Source organism: Opisthorchis viverrini, assembly GCF_000715545.1.
Source record: "Opisthorchis viverrini unplaced genomic scaffold opera_v5_99, whole genome shotgun sequence".
NCBI lineage: Eukaryota > Metazoa > Platyhelminthes > Trematoda > Opisthorchiida > Opisthorchiidae > Opisthorchis > Opisthorchis viverrini.
Window position 1 is genome coordinate 537,986 of NW_008751754.1, and position 19,123 is coordinate 557,108.

Here is a 19,123-nt window from a genome sequence, read left to right on the forward strand (position 1 = left end):
TGTCATTCAGCGGGAGAAAGTCCACTACCGACTTCCAAAACATCTGCAGTCCAAAAAAAACGAACTTAATCTGTCAAAGAGGACAAGGAAAAAGTCATACATAACCTAGAAAATGGGAGGAGCGCTACAAAAGAGTTTTTGATTGACGGGATTCTATTCATAGATATAAACTGTGACAATGGCTTCGTGTATGGCACGAGCAAAACTCCCCACTGTGACAGGTGACTTGGTTGAAGAGAAGGTTTAGACGTCTATAATCAGTTTTTATCTTTGTACGCTCTGTGTGTCAAGCGGGTGGTTATAAAAATAACGCGGCCAAAGAACAACTTCATAATAGTTCCCTTCAAGACAACCAAACCTTTCTATTGTCAATAGGTTTTTAGCTGAATTTTATGGTGTTTCCATTTGATCCTCGCGAAAATATTCGAGATACCTATATGAAGCCTAGAAATTCCCAGGCTACAAAGCGTACCTCTTTGTTTGATTGTTTGTCAACTCCATGACGGTACATTCTTTTTTTCACCTGCCAAATGATTTTGTTCTTCGTTACTTTACGCATTTTAACCAACCTTTGGGCCCGGAGGCTGATCAGTGGGAACGTTCAAACGCTAAATACTGCCTCTGTTGCACTGTCTCTCTGCCTGTCTGTCTCTCTACCTCTCTTGCACTGTCTCTCTTGCACGCGCTGTGGTCCGTTGCTGTCTTTGATCCTTCACTTCTCGAGAACCGGAAAACAACTTGCCGTCGATACCTCTTTGTTGTTAAATTGCCCAGAAGAGAAGTTCTATGGAAGCAATACTGCGGTCTCGTGTTAAGTCTGATGTCAGCCACGTTTCTGGTGTCCAAAGCAAACGTTCTTCATCGGAATTCCGTCACTCTTGCTCTATCTATATAGCTTAAGCAGTAATGTTGAGTATGGGATGTTATGCATTCAGAAGATATTTTAAACCTGGGAGACTACGTTGCCTTTCTCTTGGAAGCATACTCCCTGCGGCGAAACTCTGGACGCTGAAGTCAAAACATTTCAGTCCTCAAAGCAGCCTAGAAATCTTGAGTTGCTCCTATTCAGGTGAAGCCCACTGCGATTTCTCACTTTTCCTTGAAGAAGCTATCCAGCTACACGCCAGAAGGCAAAAACTATCTAACCTCAGTGCAGTACAATCTGATCATTAGCTTTAATAACTATATCGATGAATATGAAGTTTCTCTTAGTTCATCGGTCAGTAAACACTCGAAATTGACTCTGTGTACTCTCAATACTCGTTATTCGGTTCATCTTTTGATTTATCACGATGGTTCCGTGAGTCGAGTAGCTTTGGGAGTTTGGGTACCACATAGGTCCACATTGCACTATCTCATGCCTGTAGTTTAACAGCTTCAGGACGTACTCATTTGAAAGTGCTGCTAGCTGGAAGGTTCGGAACCAAACGAATAAAATAAGTCCAGGAAAGCCTATAGGTTATATGGGAATTCTAAAAACAACCATAACAATGAATGAGCACGCCTTCAGTATCCCACATACTGAACAAGTGCAGGATCCTGAGTTATGCAAACTTTGATCCAGCCTTCACCTCTTGCATACAAGACCCATCTTCAGGCCCTTACTCTAACTTATGTTGATTTTTTCGATTTGAACAATGAGCCAAACTTGACAATGGCTAACCACAAATGCGCCCGAAGTTTGCCTACTGTTCTTGTCCTGCTTGGTGCAGACCGTGAGGCCAGCCCCACTATTCCTCGGGCAGCGCAACACGCAGTAGCGCTGAGTCAGGCGACCAGGAGTGCGCCGTGCGTCCCATCGCCCTAGGGTTTAGGTAGACCGGTGGAACCTTGACAAGCGAAATGCTGACTCAGCGGTGAGCGCACACGGACATGCAGGATTGGTGAGAACTGCACAAACTCGTCAGCCGAACGATCGATAACATTCATGTGCAGCCAGAAGGCGACAACGGATGGCCACGATTCCGTGTGTCCACGGCACAAGGGAAAGTCGTCCGGGAAACTGCAACCGCCGGCAGAAAGCATAGGCTAAGCACGCCTAGTCGATCACGGTTCCAAGTGGAATTATTGGTTGGACCGCAGCATGCTTCAGTAATAAATTTGGACATATCGTTCTAAGCTCCCGCGGAAAATGCTCAAATGCTCTAAAAATAATTGAGTCGTTGGTGGAAACAGTCAACTCAATAGCAAACAGATTTCGATCACTGAAGTGCAGTGTAATTAGCTGAATGAGGAAAATGTGGGGAATCTATCTTCAGTCCTTCTGTACGAGCTTTACTAAGGTCACCAAATCCAGAACATGACCAAAAAGGAAACAATAAGCTTCAGTCAACCTACTGCAGTCATCCTCTTTCAACCATACGACGAAGAATTGCACTTTTAGTGGCATAGCACTTTTGTCTGCCGCTGTCAGCCTAGCACTGGTGGTGGTGGTTGCCAGGTCTATCGGAAGAAATAAGGTCGCGGTAAAATACGGCCAGATAGGCTATAATGCTTGCACTTGTTATCAATCGATAGGAAGAATAAGCGAACTAACTGGAACTATTAGCAATTCCACTAACATAAGGCTTATCAGTATGTCTAGCTTTCGTAATCAAGCTAACCTCAGAGGATATAATTGAACACCCAACGAAGACAGGACGACTGGGGAGTATTGTCCTTCTCACTACAAGTTACCGCCCAAGAAATCATGATAAATAAGCGGTAGGTTCAAGTTAGGACCGTCTACCACATGGCCTGTTCATTCCCTGAATTGGAGTTTTAAGTTTCCTAATCTAAATCCATATATATAGTCCTATTTAGGTCCACTGCACTCTAGAGTAGCAGCGCCCAGGTTTCCGATTCCCGGTCACTCACCAGCCCTACCTTTGCGTAAAGCTTGGTAATAAATCTGTGAACCATTAGCCTTCTGTCAGTCACTCATTCGGTTGTAAACAATGTACCAAGGTGCAGTAGCTCCCGCTTTATCGGTTTCGTTGACCGAGGGTAGGAAAGTTGATATGACTGCGTGTAGAGTTGGGTAGAAAGGGTGTTGGCCGTCAGCTAATCTGTTGTGGGCAAAGCCGTTATATGCGTCAAAGTGTCTAGTGAACAGTAGGAAGAACATTCGTAGAGCATTCCTGCGCTTGAAAATCCATTTCAGTAACTTATGAGGAAGGCTAGAGAATAAAACAGTGAGAAAGAGCACATAAAGTAACAAATGTGTGAATAGGACTTAGAGGAACAGATAGCGATTCCAGTTTGAGAGGATAGAAAGTCGCCAGTCTTTTGTGCGCGAGACAACCATCTGAGATACTTCCCATCAGTCGATGTTGAAAGAACACGGCTAACAAATAAAAAACACAATCTCTATCGACTGAGTGAATACTCGTCCAACTGAAACACGAGGCTGTCCTCGTGTAGCACATTCAGTTGGATATTATAAACGAAAGATGTAGTTGATATCCGTTTGAGTATCTCATTCACAACAACTTAATTTACAAATGAGTGTTGATACTACTAACGTCATAGGATAAAAAAAGAAATCGGTCTAATGCACGACCACTCACTGAGTTATCTCTATCCCGGCTATTTGGTAGGTTAACCGCTGACGATCATTCATCGATCGACGTCCCAACCACCACCAAGCCCTGAATTTATTCAGCTCTTGAACAACCGGATGCATACTTTAAATAAACTCAATACAGACCTTGCCAGAGGTAATGTTCCGATATACTTTCGTTCCAAATTCTCGTCACACCTGGCCAATCCCTCTCGAAATTCTGTTGGTCCACCTATCACAAAGTGATTGCCGCTAGCCCATCAATATTGTCACGTCTGAAATTTAGCCCTATTCCGCCTAGCTATCAATATGTGACTTGATTCCAAGAACGACCACTTACCTCTTCACCAATCCACCTGTTGCCGGAAACACCGTCGTGATGTGGTATCTTTCATCGCTACTGTCATATACAACTTTATTCCCCCAGAAGCCCTCAGGTGTTCCACACATACCTATTGTTCTGCCCACCTAAGTAAGTTCCCCCACTTTGAAGCCAGGCACAGCTTTACGCTCCTTCCTCCTTCTACCGAAATTCGATATTAGGTGACAAACTACAGACTGTAATTAATGTATGAATGATACATCCGTGCGAACGTTTGTATTCCAAACATCTCGAGTTTGTATTGGCAATGAATTCGCTTCCATGTGAACAAAGAGTACATTGAGGGAATCAGAAATGAAACATGAAATGGTCCACCTAGCATGTGCTCAGAATGACCAGCACCAATCCGTATGGAGTGCAACATACTTCATAACACTTGTCCATAAGTTTTTCCATTGTTCATGGTATCATGCGATGACGTGTATAGACAACGTTTGTTCTCAACTGTTCCAGTGTAGATGGTCTGTTCCGGTACGTCACGCATTTAAGAGGACCTTAGGAAAAAAAGCGAACAGCATGTTCGTGGTGGCCCCTCAACAGAATCTCCCAGGCTAATCAATCTTGTGCAAAATCCTTCTGTTAACAAATTCCGGTAGCATAGAGCTGGACGAGTCACCGTGTTGCCATCATATTTCGTTGAAATTGCTCTTGGCTTCTAACTATGACAGTACACTGTCTTTCAAGGGCAGGTTATGGTATAACGCTTAATAAAGTTCGAATCCATAAACTTTTCTGCTGAATAATTCCGATGGGAAAAAAGACCCGATGAGTTTTGCACCAAGAAGCGGAGCCTTAACCGTGATCATTGGACTATTCTGGGTTCGCATAGTGACGCACCGACGTGAATCATTTTCCGCCCAAAAGGCGTCAGTCAGATGGAAACCTGACTGATCTGTCCACAACACCAGAAATATGTATTAAAGATTCTCCGGAAATCACGAACAGATGCTTTGTCGCTGTATCTTCACAATCTAGCTCTTGAGACTGTGGTTTCCAGAGACTGTTCACTCTCTCACATACTCCGAAGCATTGCAGCGCCGAGCCCTCTAGCATAGACTTGAATGTGAATTTTTCCCTCTTTATGGAAGATGATATCGGCATAGGATTTGGTGTGTAATGGGTCAGTCACACTTGTATCGCACGCGCCCCCGGTTAGCTGGGACTTGGTAATTTGCCTTGCCACGTATCTACCAGGGGCGGAATCTAAATCATGGTACAGATTGTAGGAACACCTGGAAGAAGCCGGTGCGTTGATTTGCACTCAGTGTATAATTAACACATGCGTATTCGTTGTTCCGTTGATAAACGCTATTCAAGAGAACCTCGATGACCTGGTGAACTTTTCGTAGATCAAACTCCTGGCTGATCACCTAGTATCGTGCTGCTTACAGACGATTGTAGTTTAAAAGGTGGCTTTCCTTTTTGCTAGCGTGAGAGGGAAGGCTGGCAGTTTGACGTCGCATCCTTACTTCACTTGAAGGTCACGCATTGCCATCGAATTTTTGGCTGGCGAGGCTGTGTAGGTCGCGTCACTTCTGTATGTCCGTGTGCACTCACCGCTAAATTAGCATTACGCTTGGCCGGTCTGCCTACACAGTATTCCTGAGGTGATCAAATCAACGGCGCATTCTGGTCGTCTGACTCAGTTTCACCGGTATACTGTTTCGCTCGAGAAATTGTGAAGTTGGGCTCATGATCTGCATTAGTCTGCCACACCTACGAACCTGAGGAGAACAATGGCCACTCTGTGGAGTGATACCCACTCCAGACGCGGGTGTGCATGCATGCGCATTCGTGCACAGGTTGGATGATCGGAAAACTGCTAAGTGTTTTTAGGATGCGATGGTGTCACAGTGGGTTAAATCACAAATAGTTGTCGAGATGGTGCGGTGTATTTCTGATCGAGGAGATTCACGTCGCGATGAAGATAGTCCTTTCAAGTTGTTTCTTGGGCTGGAAACTTACTTTATTAAAGAAAACCCTGTATTCACAATTGGCTTTTGAAATCGTCAAAAGTGCTTCATTCTCAAGGGCTCTTCACACTCACGCCGATGTTTTGCGACAGCCTACTACCAGGATAGTGGTGAACGCCTTCTCCTGAAAGTAATGTCCTTTTTACTCGGTCTTGGATGATGGCGGATGCTTCTGTGGTGTAGCCTCTCATCGGAGAGATCTCTGATGGGAGGGATCAGTGTTTATAAAGTGACGTGGTTTTTATTAAAAAAAACGGTACTAGACAACTGATAATCCTTCCACTGAAATGACACTGGATCCACAGTGCGTTTTACTATTACCCAGCCATGTATCGGGTGGTCAATCCCTAAATTAACAAAGAAGAGAGGAAAACCATTTTAAGTCAGATCAACCATGCTGGTAACTGCCGTCTCTCCGCACGGGGTCCTCGAGACAGACCATCCGTTAGTGACCTTGACAGCAATGAGTACGTCACTCGTTCAATGGCGAACCTGCATTAAAGTTAGTTCTTTCATTACGTAGCCCTCCCATCCCATGTCATATCGGACGAACAGAACCACTCGACGTCACTTAATTGATTAGGCCATCTCCTCCAACGCATGACTGTCATTCCCTTATTCTCCTTATCCTTGATGGACAGAGATGTAGCAGATAGAACCAGTGTCCTTTGTTACACCGGTTTAGCTGAAAGTACGGTTCACTGTTACAAGCAAGTAAAATCACACGGATGACCTACTCTGGGCTATTCAGGTCTACTCATCCGGTGCGTGAACGATGTGGGGTGTCGTAAAGCTTTGACAGAAAAGTTGTAGTCGCCTTCTGAATGGGCTGATTTTTTGTGTAGTTTATCTTAAATAGGACTTAATTTGGATGCTTGGACACTTAACGTTTTGGTCCACCAAACTGCCTGCATTGCAATGTCGTAGAATCTAGTTGAAACAGCGGAGCACAGCACACAGCATTCTAAATAACGTACCTACATAGTCTGATAACGACGTTTTTTATAATTTTACTGACTTCGCTCTTTTAAATAAATGCTGTTACCCTGTGTGATATCCGCTCGGACTTCTGTGCAGATCGTGACGGTCCACACAATATGACCTAGAAGTGTTCGAAGTTAACGCGCAGCCGGGGAGCTTCACAAATTCCCTCGTACTACGTCCGTCGGTTCTCAACTTAACGCCTTGGTAACGTTATCCACATGATCTCGGTATACCTAAGAGTCCATCGTGTTTGCTTCCACAGCGAGACCGTAGGTAGTTCTGACAAAGTGACCTGAGAACTTGGTGTGTTCGTCAATAAACAGTTTGATGGTCGGATAAGCCGATGCGTACACGATTCCTGGTCCATAAAACCAGGATGTTTGTGGTTTGTGCATTTCAAATGAAGCGCCGGCCACCTCCACCACAGATGGTGTTAGACCATTAGACAGCATACGGTTGTGATGGAATGCGCTAGTGCAAGCCAGCGTCGTTGTTGACGCCAAAGCGCCATTGGTGTGTGCGCGTTTATGGCCCCATAAAAATTTTCATCATGGTAAACTAGATTGCCGCACGCAGCTCAATGTGGAACATTTGTAGTCTACGCAAGGCTTCGATGCCAAAAGCATACGGGTTTGGCAACGAGCATTTGCACATAGTGTTACACATATTTATCATTTGGCACCGGTAGTCGGCTGAAACCAGACACTTTGTTGGCCACTACTCTATTCTGGAACGTTCTCATCATTCTTCCTTCTGACAAATTCAGCAGCATTTTCATCCCCAGCTAATGTGAGGGACTTTGAACAAACACCCTAGTGGCTACAACAGTTGTATTCGTTCAGTTCCATTTTCAAAAATGTTCGTAACAGACTTCAAGTGTACGGTTCCAACTGTTTCTTGAATTTTCGATGATTTCTCACCAAGTCTAGCAATGGACTGAATTCATCCAGTACGCCCCGAAATTTGATATTCTTATGAGAGGCGTCAATCGTGTGCCGTGCAACACGGTTTTTTTTGTGTGTATGAAAACGGTATGAAACCCTATTGGTGAATTATTTCTCATTTTGTGTTGACAGCCACTGCTAGGTATACGAACTCCTTTCGGCTAGGGCACTGGAACGCTTAAAATTTGTAAACTACTCGGAAGACCTTGTGTTTTGGTACGTATTGTTGCTATTAATTTCCTCAGCCAGATTCCTAAAATAAATACTGAGAAACAGAGAATATGGACCAAACAAAAGTCAGTCACTTAATGCCAAAAATTTGTAAACTACTCGGAAGACCTTGTGTTTTGGTACGTATTGTTGCTATTAATTTCCTCAGCCAGATTCCTAAAATAAATACTGAGAAACAGAGAATATGGACCAAACAAAAAGTCAGTCAACTTAATGCCAACCGCCTGGAGTGCGGATGATGACACTGAAAATGACGGGTTTATTTACAAAACTGAATTCTCAGAGAACAAATCTTTGATTAGAAAATAAGCCAAATCTTGAATTCGCCTTAACAACTGATAGCGGAATATATAGTTATCGATATCCGTATACTTTATGTGCTTAGCCATTACCGGCTGTGGATGGCAGTTTAACAAGTCATTCACTTTGCGTCTCGTTTTAAGTAGATCAGCTTTGTTGTTTAAGAAGATCAACAAGGGTGAAATCGGGAGTCACGTCTACAATTTGAGTACAGTTCTCAATAAATGTAGTTATTTCAATTTTTTATTGACGTTACCTCTGTTATTGACGTTGGTGTCTTCACTTCTTTACCAATTGGTTTTAGTTTGACTGAACCATTTAATAGGCAACGTGATGAGATCCAAGCATCATTGTCACAGACTTCCAGTCACTGGGATCGTTCTGCGTCCGGTAAAGTTTGCTGGTGCCGTTCAGACTTCACCGAGGCAATCGATCTGACTGCCCGACACAGTTATGAGTCACGGGTATGTCTGGCTCACTGACGACAACTCCAAACGGGGATTCAGTCAGATCATTTTAAGTGACTGTCTGGACCCACCGCAATCATGATGAGGCGGTTCCTCTTTGGGATTACGGGTAGTGGAGCAAATGCACTCCCCTGCCCATGCTGATTCCGAACGAAGAGTATTTACTGACTGCATCTGAGGTAGTTGGCTTTCAGTGGTGCAATTAGGTGGAGGAACCCCCTAATCAGGATTTGTTCGATCGCATAGCTAACAATATTTCAACCATATCTACCTGCTTCATCTTATTTTGTGGACCGAGGAGCTAAACCCTCTGCGCAGACGAAAAGTTTGGAAATCTGATGAGGGAGAGCTTTTCTTCCTATCTGTCACCGAACATCTTGAAGACCCATACTTTATCTTCAGTGGTAGTGCCTACCTTTGTGAGCAACAAAACTGGCTATGCGATTATCTATAGCAGTTGTGAATCTGCCTCCATTTTATAGAACTTATTATCACTTGCTGAACCCGAAAAGCAGTGTGTGGAAAGATACATAGCTGATCCAGACAGATTCACATAAAACCTATTGCATACGAATGAGCCGGCGCAGTTTCGCAAGTTGCCATTCGGCGTGCTGAGAATGACGGTACAAAAATAAACCACCCTGCAGTCCCTAATGTTTGAGAAACATGAGACCGATGTAAGTGCGTCCTCAGACTAGAACATAGCGAATTTGATACCCTTCTCTTAAATCACATTCTGAAGAAGCATCAGTTCACGATGGAAGTAAATCATGATCTGAATTATTTGTTGGGAAAAAGTGTTAAAATAAAGCTACCTGACTGGGAAGTCCTGACAGGCGGGTCAATCGATCGACACATTCAGACCAGTTACTGGGTCGTCGTTCGATGCGTCGGGCACACCAATCACATCGCTCAAGCGTGAACAACATGTGAGAGATTCAGCTGGGTTCCAGGTGGGTCACCCATCAAAACCAAATTGTTATCGCAATAAGTGTATTTTTGAACAATATCACCTATTCAGACTTGATGATCCAGGCGTGTTCAGCAAGCGCTGGTGGAGTAGTGGAAACATTCTCGTTTCGCATATCGGGTGCTCCGACCTGCCAAGGATATGGACTGCTTATGTGCTCTAGTCCAGTGCTTTCATGTAGACTCACCAGTGTGCCAGGACAGAAGGAGGATCGTTCAAACGAGAGTGATGTGAACGTGAATTCTACGAATCTCAGGATCACCAACACCTAAATCTGAGTTGCCGCACTACAAACCGGCTGCTAATTTGGATGATGATCAAGCACCTGAATTTCGAGGATAGTTCCTCGCTAAAGGATATGAAATTCCGGAGGTGGGAAGTTCAAGCGAAGCTTCCGCTTCCGCTGAACTCATGTGTGAATAAGGATCAAACACACTTTCAAAGATATCATCCACTTGCATCCATTCAGCTTTCATTCCCAGTAAAAAGCTTTTATATCCGCTATGGTTGCTGTGCTAAATTTTCGTTACTACGTGTGATTCCTGAATGTGCCCAGAATGGGATGTGAGCCGGTCCTGATAGGGTGCATATCACCAACCTTTCCACCAAGATGTAACACTCCTACTGATTAACCCTGACTATTGACATCAGTCACCTAAAGTGGTTCATCCCGGTTCATTCTACCTGTTGTCATTATCCTTACCGTCAATATAACCATTACTGTCACTGTCATCATTATCAGCAGGGGTCCACAGTAGTCCCACCTGTAAACCTAATTGCTTGACGTTTGGGAGCTGCTGCTCGTAGGCAGAAGCTATGAAGGCCACTTCGGTTCATAGTTTGGAGCATGTTCTTTTGCCACATGGATCGATGAAAATTCCGAGCAAAGCACCGAAGGAAGTGGTACAGGCATAGAAGTGTTGTTGGAAATGCGACTGATTCTCGTCCACCATCACGTCCAGCCTGTAATGTGCTCTCCTTTGGATAAAGCAATGTCACCAGGGTGACTGTATTTACTAGCAATGGCTTTCATTTTTAGTCGTTAGGTTATGAAGTGATCTTCATCGGACAGCTTGTCCCCCAGTCTCCAGCGAGTGGTTGCTCGAAGTGGTTTGTCCTGAATGTTATGGGATCGGCAATAGACATGACCAGTCATAGAGTACTTTCTTTGGAAGGCACACTTAAATTCACGAATAAGGATCAAACACCACCTCCAGCAGCGTCATGCCCCTTAGAACAACAGGTTTTTGGAGACTTGTGGATAGTAGCCTATTAATCCTCCTTCGTGGTTGACCATTTAAATTGCAAAGCGACTGCTGTATGGTGTGATCAATGGCGGCTTTTCTAACGAGTTAGATGCTGATGATGTTCTAGTCCGGCTCTTCTCTGTGAATTCATAGAATAATGCAGCTTAAAACTCTATGCAGTAGTTTGAGAGAGGATCAATCTCGCTGTTGTCACCTGAAAAGTTTGACGGGTTCAATCGAAAACAGACTACTGCGGAGGGGTATACTGAAGAGGGGTCCCATCGTGTTCACTTTTCGTGAGCTGCCTTATTTTGCCTCAGCTTTTCACTGGTTTGGTCGATTCAGGTCGGTCGAGCAACGACAGTCCATTTTCACTACGCGTATCATCATGCTATATGGTTCTATGTAGATCAATCAACACAGAAATGAATTGGAGATTCAGTTGAACTTGAGTGAGCCTGCGTACCTACGCTATCCGATCCCGCTCGATGTAAGCTATTCAACTACCGAGGCAGTCGATGTGACGTGGATGTGTACAAATTCATTTCATGGCACAGGTGAACCACAAAAAACAACTAGCTAATTGGTGAATCAACCAGGAGTGCAAAAACAGACTTCAGGAAACTGAACATGGAGTGTTTGTGACAGATTCAGTGAACTGCACTGTAGAGTAGGGGAGTTATCCGGTCAGCTGATTCAGGTTTCTTGAATCTTAAAATCTCCATAAGTTTATGAGGATAATCACTATATTTATAAACCGTACACATAACAAGCAATGTCGGATACGAGTTTACTGGCCGGATGAGAACACGCGAAACGCTGGCTGTTCGTACCCACATACAGGGTATATATGATTTTATCAGCCACGTAAACTTGCAAATCTGGTTGTGCCACAGGAAGTGTGAGCTATAAAAGGTGATTTGTTGTGATGTACAGAACAAGGCCAGTTACATTCAGCGGCCATCAGGTGCGAAACAGACCATTATGGCGTTTATCAAAACCATGGTGGGCTTACAAGGTTTGAAAGTACAGAGGCTTTGTATCTTGTTGAAATTTTCCCACTGTTTGATCTTCTTTAAACAAACAAATTGGTTAGTGTGTCCCAACCTACCCAGTGAGACGAATGGTCTAGAATTTACTATGTCCGGAGAGTTGTTATCTCTGCTCTACAACGCTGCGATAGTATCATCCCAAACACATTCGGAGATGCTGTATCCTGACATAAAGGCTTTGCAAATGGTTTTCTACGTTAACATATATTGGACTTCAGGCGATATTGGTCCGTTGTATTTTCTGTTGTCTCTGAAAACAGAGGTGCTGAAAAACAAAAGGGGTTGTTGTGAGACCGTACGGGCCTGAGATTTCGTGGTAAGTGACCTATACTCGGCACTATCGATTGGGATTGAGACCAAAGCTGAAAAACAGATAATGTCCCACGTGAATTGTTAGGAACTTGTTTACATTTGGTCACCGATGTAGGTTCTAATTACGGTTTGGTTTCGACTAGTCGATAGAAGTGAGACACTGAAAACCTTGGATTAACAAACAGTTTTCTTTCCAGTTCTTCAAGGGGTTAAAACAGAGGTTAAAACAATATAATATCGCAGCAGATACGCAGTAGCGGTACTGCATTTCATTCGTTTTGGTAGCGTGCGTCATGTCATCGATTTGATACCAGACAAATAAAATTAGCAGCACAGGATGAGGACTCTACAAGGGAGTACGATACAAATACCAGTTCCACAAATTCGGCCCAAGGCAGAAGTAAGACGTTCTCATTCCATAGGGGAACTTGTCTCCCTGATGTGAACCACCCTAGATAAGTCCAGTAACTCTCATAGCGAGTCTAGGAGAATTCCATCAGCGAAGTCAACCTGAGACCTAGATTGCAATCTCTTCCACCGAAGAGCAGCTTTCCCATAGGAGAGATCACAGCTTACTCCCCGTCGGCGTGAAAGATACGGCTGGATTCGTAATCAACTTCATGCTCTGTTCAGCCCCGCACATCTTCGGAAACATTTTGAAAATCTTCTGTGTGAAATAATTAAGAATACTAGGAAGCTTCGCGAATAACTGATCATACGATGAGTCGATGGAACGGACTGCTTACGATCAAATGACCAGTTGTCATAGGGTGGTTTGCAAAAAAATGTCATCAAATCCCACCACTAATCGTGTATGTAATAGTTTGGAGGGATGTAAAGTCTTCACCTGTCCGTAAATCTCTCCATTTCGATCAGGATGCCTGAAATGGCAAAGGCGATTGTCCGTTGATCACTCCAACAACACCCTTGCACTGAACGTTTGAACTGGAGGGTTGCGTAAAATGATTGCAGTTGTCTAATGTTCTGCGGAATACTGGGCTCACCTGCCAAAACCGATTCTTTGCCGCCTGGATATTGTCTTTGAGTGAGGAAGTGTGGGAAAATATTCTCGAAGTATCAGGTCTTCATGACCGAATATGATTACAGGAAGTGGTTATGCTGGTCGGAAAGATTTCCTCTCCACTTAGGTTGATGAACACTGCCGACCAACATGAACAGGTGAGCAGTTCAGACAGTGACCTTTTCTGGACAACACAGCATCCAGAGGTATATGAGAAATGTCGAAGCTGCAGTATGCGTTCATTGAGGATTTTAACACCCAAAATGAAGTTCCAAAATACTTTTTGGCTTTACTAATTCGTCTAAAAATGGCAGTAATTTAACCACTCAAAAACACGGTATTCATACCTAGTCGAGTTTTGGACTTGAAATAGACTTTCTTCTAGCCGAAATTTGAACTTCTACGTGTAATACGGTATATGCAGTGTCCCTTTTTTACTCACGCACTTCAACGTAACTGAAAAGCTATATCTTATATTCTCCAACATCGTGGTCATTAATCTATCTTCCTTATGTCGCAATTTCTACTGGTGGTTGAAAAAACTCCATTTTAAGAAATACCACCTTCCGCATGGCTATTTCTCAAGTTCCGGTCAAAACATTTCAAGTAACCTTAATGGATTCGGTAGAATGCTGCTCTTTTGCACTCTGTCTTGCACAAGATATCACATTTATGTGTAACTTTCAGTTCACAAGAGAATTTTTCTTCGTACGAACGACAAGACTGGGGGCAGTAGGCTTTTTTCCGAGAGTTCTCGTGTTAATGACACCCTTCGTTTTCACTTATCTGACTAATCTATGTACGAAATAAGTATTGGAGTGTGCGTCTGAATGCTTTCACAAGCAGAAAACGCCGGGTTTGACCCACCCCAATTGTTCGCACAAAGAGAAACTGTCCGTTTTGGTGACCTCTGAACGGTCAAGCTGATCGATTTCACATGTTTCGACTGAGTTCGTGACGCAATTCACACTTTGTTGTTTACTCTATTGATTGGCTTGGGTCAACACCTCTGAGGAGACATTTGTCCGAATACGGGCTGTTTTGGCTGCTTTGCCAGTCATGAGACGCTGACACCTAGAGCCAGTTCCAACTAGCAAAGTCAGCGACAGCTGCTATTTCAGGGAGAAGGATACAAACAATGTCAAACTCTTAGGATGGACGGAAGGTTGCAAACGTGCGCTGTATTTACCATAGAAAATTTGGTCCTACCAACTGGGAGCAGTTTTGTGATTTTCATTCGGATGCAAATGGAAGATCTGTTTGAAAGGGTGCCGGATCGTTTTCTTTCAATAGGCAGTCATTTTGGGTGTTCAAGAGTTCCACTTTCTATAGTCGGTGTTGGAAGAGATATGTGACAGCTCACTACTAGAAAACTTCCCCAGTCTGTGTGATTATATGCAGTGATGGACTGCCTCCGCGATGGAAGTCACACTTTCATTATGTTTCAAAGTGAGAAACTAAAGCTTTAGATTTTCTGCACCTTCCATGTGGAGATTTAGCGAGGGCCACTACTGGTATTCCTGCAGTGTACACTGTTGAGGACGAGATCGAGCAGTGGCACAATTCAGGAGGGCACTAAGGCATTGCATTCAGCGTATACCGTCCGTAACCTAATTTGGAAGGGGCAAAGCGTTTTCAACTTGTTTCACCAGGAAAGCTCGTAGACAGAATGCAGATAACACAGAGTGACTGTAATGTGGAATTCGAACCAAAAATTATGTGGAAGAACTTGCCGGGCTAACGGTAGTCACGCTCTGAACAGATTCATTTCACCTCAGTTTGGTGTTGTTGAGAGCTCCGTGACGAAACGGTCAGTCAGTTGTTCGGCTACAACACGTATACCGTGGTTCCACCCGCTTGGAATGCAGTAACTTTAGTGAAGGACGGACAGGGACTGCGTAAAACGTCAGGCAAACCATCTGTGGGCGTGTCTGGCTCCGGCATCTCTAACCGTGTATTTCCTGATTCGTTGTTAAGTAATAGATTGATCGTCTCTGAGTCAGTTCCCAACCGATACATAACTGGACGAAGAAGTCTCTTCGAGCCAATATGTCCTCTGACAAACGAGATAAATGACCTACGAAGTGTGACCAGCTGATCCATTGGGGAAGATTGACGTTCCTTGAAAACCATCTGGCGTGCCTAAGTATCACTTATCCGCTGCTCCCACCTAATGCGCGCGATGCCACATTGGCGTCGACCGTCAAACACGGTGGGTCTTCGAAAATCTTCCACACGTAGCGGCCATATTCCGTAGAAGGATTCATTGATCGACACTGAGAATTTCTGACAAAAAAAGGATTAAGAATAGAAATAGAGAAGAACGATCGATATCGGTTGCCGGAAAAAGTGGCGCATATTAAGCACTGTTCGCAACTTTCAGTCTCGTCCAGGGTGAAACCTAGTTAGAGTTCTACGAATGTGACTAACCTGATAATCGATAATGCTGCGCACGACAATACCAGAGGACAGCTTTGAACACCTGGCTATCAAACTGATATCTCGGTATTTTTGTGCTGTATTTCTTACTCTTTTTGAATACTGCATTTACTGTCGAAAGGCTTCATTCTGCCAGTAGTCTATTCCAATTCGAGATATTTCGCGTTACGGTCGTCAGACTAGCTACAAAGGATTCGCCGCCTTTTTCAGAAGGTATCAGTGCAAATCGTCTGGGCTAGATCTTTCGTCACCCAAGGCAATAAAACTTCGCTCAGGATCTCTGTTACCAATGGAGAACTGGTGCGGATGTTCTATTCAGATCCATGTGACTGATGAAGAGGGCCAGCTGAACTACTCTCCAAACGCTCAGCCCGTCGTTTCAGATCGTGATGGTTCTAAGAATTCTGCTGTTGCTAACACCAGCGGTCCTAGTGCTAGTTCATCGGATTGGCTGAATTTGTTTTCTTCCTTTCCGCAAACCTCATCCGTCTTCCTGATATTCGTTTTCACCAGCGCTCCCTGTCAATCACTATTCGACCTTCGAAGGATCTGAGTATGTCATCATAGTCAGTTGTTATTATACTTTGTTCCACATCACTAAGAGATGCTGATCTTAACGAAATGCGGGGTTCGCCTGACCGACTGTGAGCAAAGCCATTTTCACATACTTTCACTCATCCTCCAAATCATCAATGTTGTCGTTATGTTGGCCTATTTCTCAACACTTTTGCACCAACTCACCCCTGCATCACTAGGTAACGGCAACAACCTTGAATTGATCACTCAAAGGGTACTGCATCCACTACGTCCAGCATGCTCACTAAGGAAAACGAATAGACAGGCCTACCAGAAGGAACGACAGTCTTGAACTGGAGCCGTTCCTCGATAGCTGATTGCCATATCGTCCATTTGGGCCCGCGGATATGCTGCATTTGGTAGTTTCCAGGTGACACGTGATCGCTTGTCTTAAGAGCTTATACAACCTGAGAACAAATGATGTTCGTCACATTAGTGAAGTAGTTACTCTTCACTGTCTGTGGTGTTGGCTAAGGTTTAATTGGTAAACAAGTAGAACACATCTGATCGAATCCTAATGCAAACGTACAAAATCCATTCAATTCGAAAGAGGGGGACCAAGGCAACAGGACTTCTGACAGGAGCTACTGAGTTCTCACAAGAGAACAAGAGACTGAACTGGGGTGGCCTCATGCAAGCGTGTAGTAGTAGTGGTACAAGACAGGCGACTCTATCTCCGGCATCCGAAAGCCGATAAAGTGAACATCTCAAGGGAATTGAGTGGGATTACACCGGTGATCATATGGCTGGACCGTCTTATCATCAGTCAGTCTCAACTCAACCAATAGCACGAGAGAGGAAAGACTTGGAGGTAAATGAGTGACAGAAATCGAACCACTGCACGAAGGTCAACATTCCGTAACATTGTAACTGGTCACGCAAGTAGAAACCCCTAAAGTAAGCAAGGCATTACAATTCTGCAGTGTTTATCAGACAAGCTTTGCATGGCAGGGCGCCATAACAGCAATCGGGACAGAATCACGAAGGCTGATAAGTAAGCGACAGCCACTCTTGTACATTCGAATCAGCAGCCAAATTATCTTACAGTGAGATAAAGTTCGCTGAGAAATCGATTATGGGAGGTTTTTTAAATGACTTGAGTAGCATTTTTTCTATCGTTACTTTTCACGTCTTTTTCCTGTCATTTGTGAGAACTGCTTTTTGAACCCTAATTAGTTCCTCCTTCAAGGTATGGTAAATCGAAATTAGTGGTTGGTGAAAACTTGGTCATTAAACTTCTTTGTGAGTGCCTTTGAAAGGGATACATTTATTTGCTGTTCCTAAATAAATGGGATAAAATTACGCCTCCTTCTAAGCATTAATTTGTCTCGGAATTCAAAATTATCCGTCACCCGGATAACCGATTAACCATGAATCTCAAAAGAACAAATGGGCAGGTGAGGATATTGGATTACTCAATTTTGGTACTTCGAGTTTGATCGGCGGAATGCATGCTATTATTTCTTTGTATCAAATGATTTGTAGTCATAGACCACAGCGGATCATGCAAAACGTGACTTTTTACATAGCCTAGAATTGTCCCGATCTGGGTCTACGTACGTTAGGGCTCCCATGGTTCGACATGTCGAATGCCAATAATGTTTCGGGTTTTAAAGAACCGTTGTAGCCGACAGAAGAAAGGGAGGGAACAGGAACTATACTGTGCAATGTTTTCACTTCACCTGTTACGTCCTGAAACTGCATCTAAGTGAAAAACGGGAGGACTAGTACTCATGACAAGGAAACTCGGGAGGAAAATTAAATATACCCCAAATATTTCAACACTATCCGCAGGATGTCTATCTGATGACCGTTATTGACAAATCACGTGGGGACAAGCAAAAATTTGAGGCTTACACCGTAAATACGAAGTGGCCGCATTACTTATAAGACAAACCTGGGGCATACACCCACCCATTATTCAGTTCTGTCTGTACAACAATAGTCATCGGAGATCACTTCTAGCACTGTTATAGGTCTAACACTCCGGAACATTTGGTCGTAGGACGGGCGTTGGAGGCACACAAATGGAAACAATCTAGTAAATGAATTTAATGTCTGTTAAATGTGACGGTGTACGCTGCTGGTGAAACGTTTGAACACCATCGGTTTGTATTTCAAAGCACCGATTCCACAATAAACTGATAGTTGAGTTTGGAATTATATGTCTACTGAAATTTACTCTTTAGTTCTTATCCGTATTCAAACGACACCCAGAAAAGTTCGGAACCACGTCTTAGGAAATCGTGTTCTTCAAATTTGATGTAGAATCAGCCTTGCTTTCCTGTCCGATGGGTTGTGACCGCTTTGTTCGCGTTTCAAAATAAATTAGCTTTGAGGTACTCCGGGGACCTGCATTACCGATATGGCGATCAGACCTGTATGGCATTAGCAAGCTTCGCAAAACCTAAGGTGAGACTTCAGCTCTAAAAGCTGATAATATTATCGAGCAATGGTGATGGGGTTTTTAGATCTCCACTTCAGCCAAGCAACAGAGAGTAGCACTGAGTGCTTCCACCATCGACTTAGCAACGCCCGGTCGTTTTAGTCAGTAATTCAGTTTAAAACAATCGGTGATTTCGAACAAACAAATCGACCGACTCCAGGTGCCGTGGAGCCGAAGAAAAAACCCTGAAAAACAACATTTGCCTTTGAAAGTAGGCTTGCGGTTAGCTCAACAATAC

At 43.8% G+C, this 19,123-nt stretch overlaps 2 protein-coding genes across 2 annotated transcripts in view; one reads left to right on the top strand and one right to left on the bottom strand.

The window, feature by feature from the left end:
- T265_05280 (hypothetical protein) overlaps nucleotides 1–19,123 on the bottom strand; it is a gene marked incomplete at both ends in the record, with an annotated part of 29,976 nt that overhangs the window by 9,799 nt on the left and 1,054 nt on the right. Inside the window, one exon of the mRNA XM_009170255.1 lies at nucleotides 15,595–15,710. Coding sequence (XP_009168519.1) covers nucleotides 15,595–15,710 — 116 coding nt within the window. The remainder of the gene's footprint in view (nucleotides 1–15,594; nucleotides 15,711–19,123) is intronic.
- T265_05279 (hypothetical protein) lies at nucleotides 179–19,074 on the top strand (the record flags this gene model as incomplete). The annotated part of the gene is made up of 5 exons (XM_009170254.1): nucleotides 179–221; nucleotides 1,713–1,788; nucleotides 8,660–8,819; nucleotides 11,449–11,529; nucleotides 19,000–19,074. The coding sequence occupies 5 exons, from the start codon at nucleotides 179–181 to the stop codon at nucleotides 19,072–19,074; spliced, it is 435 nt and encodes a 144-aa protein (XP_009168518.1).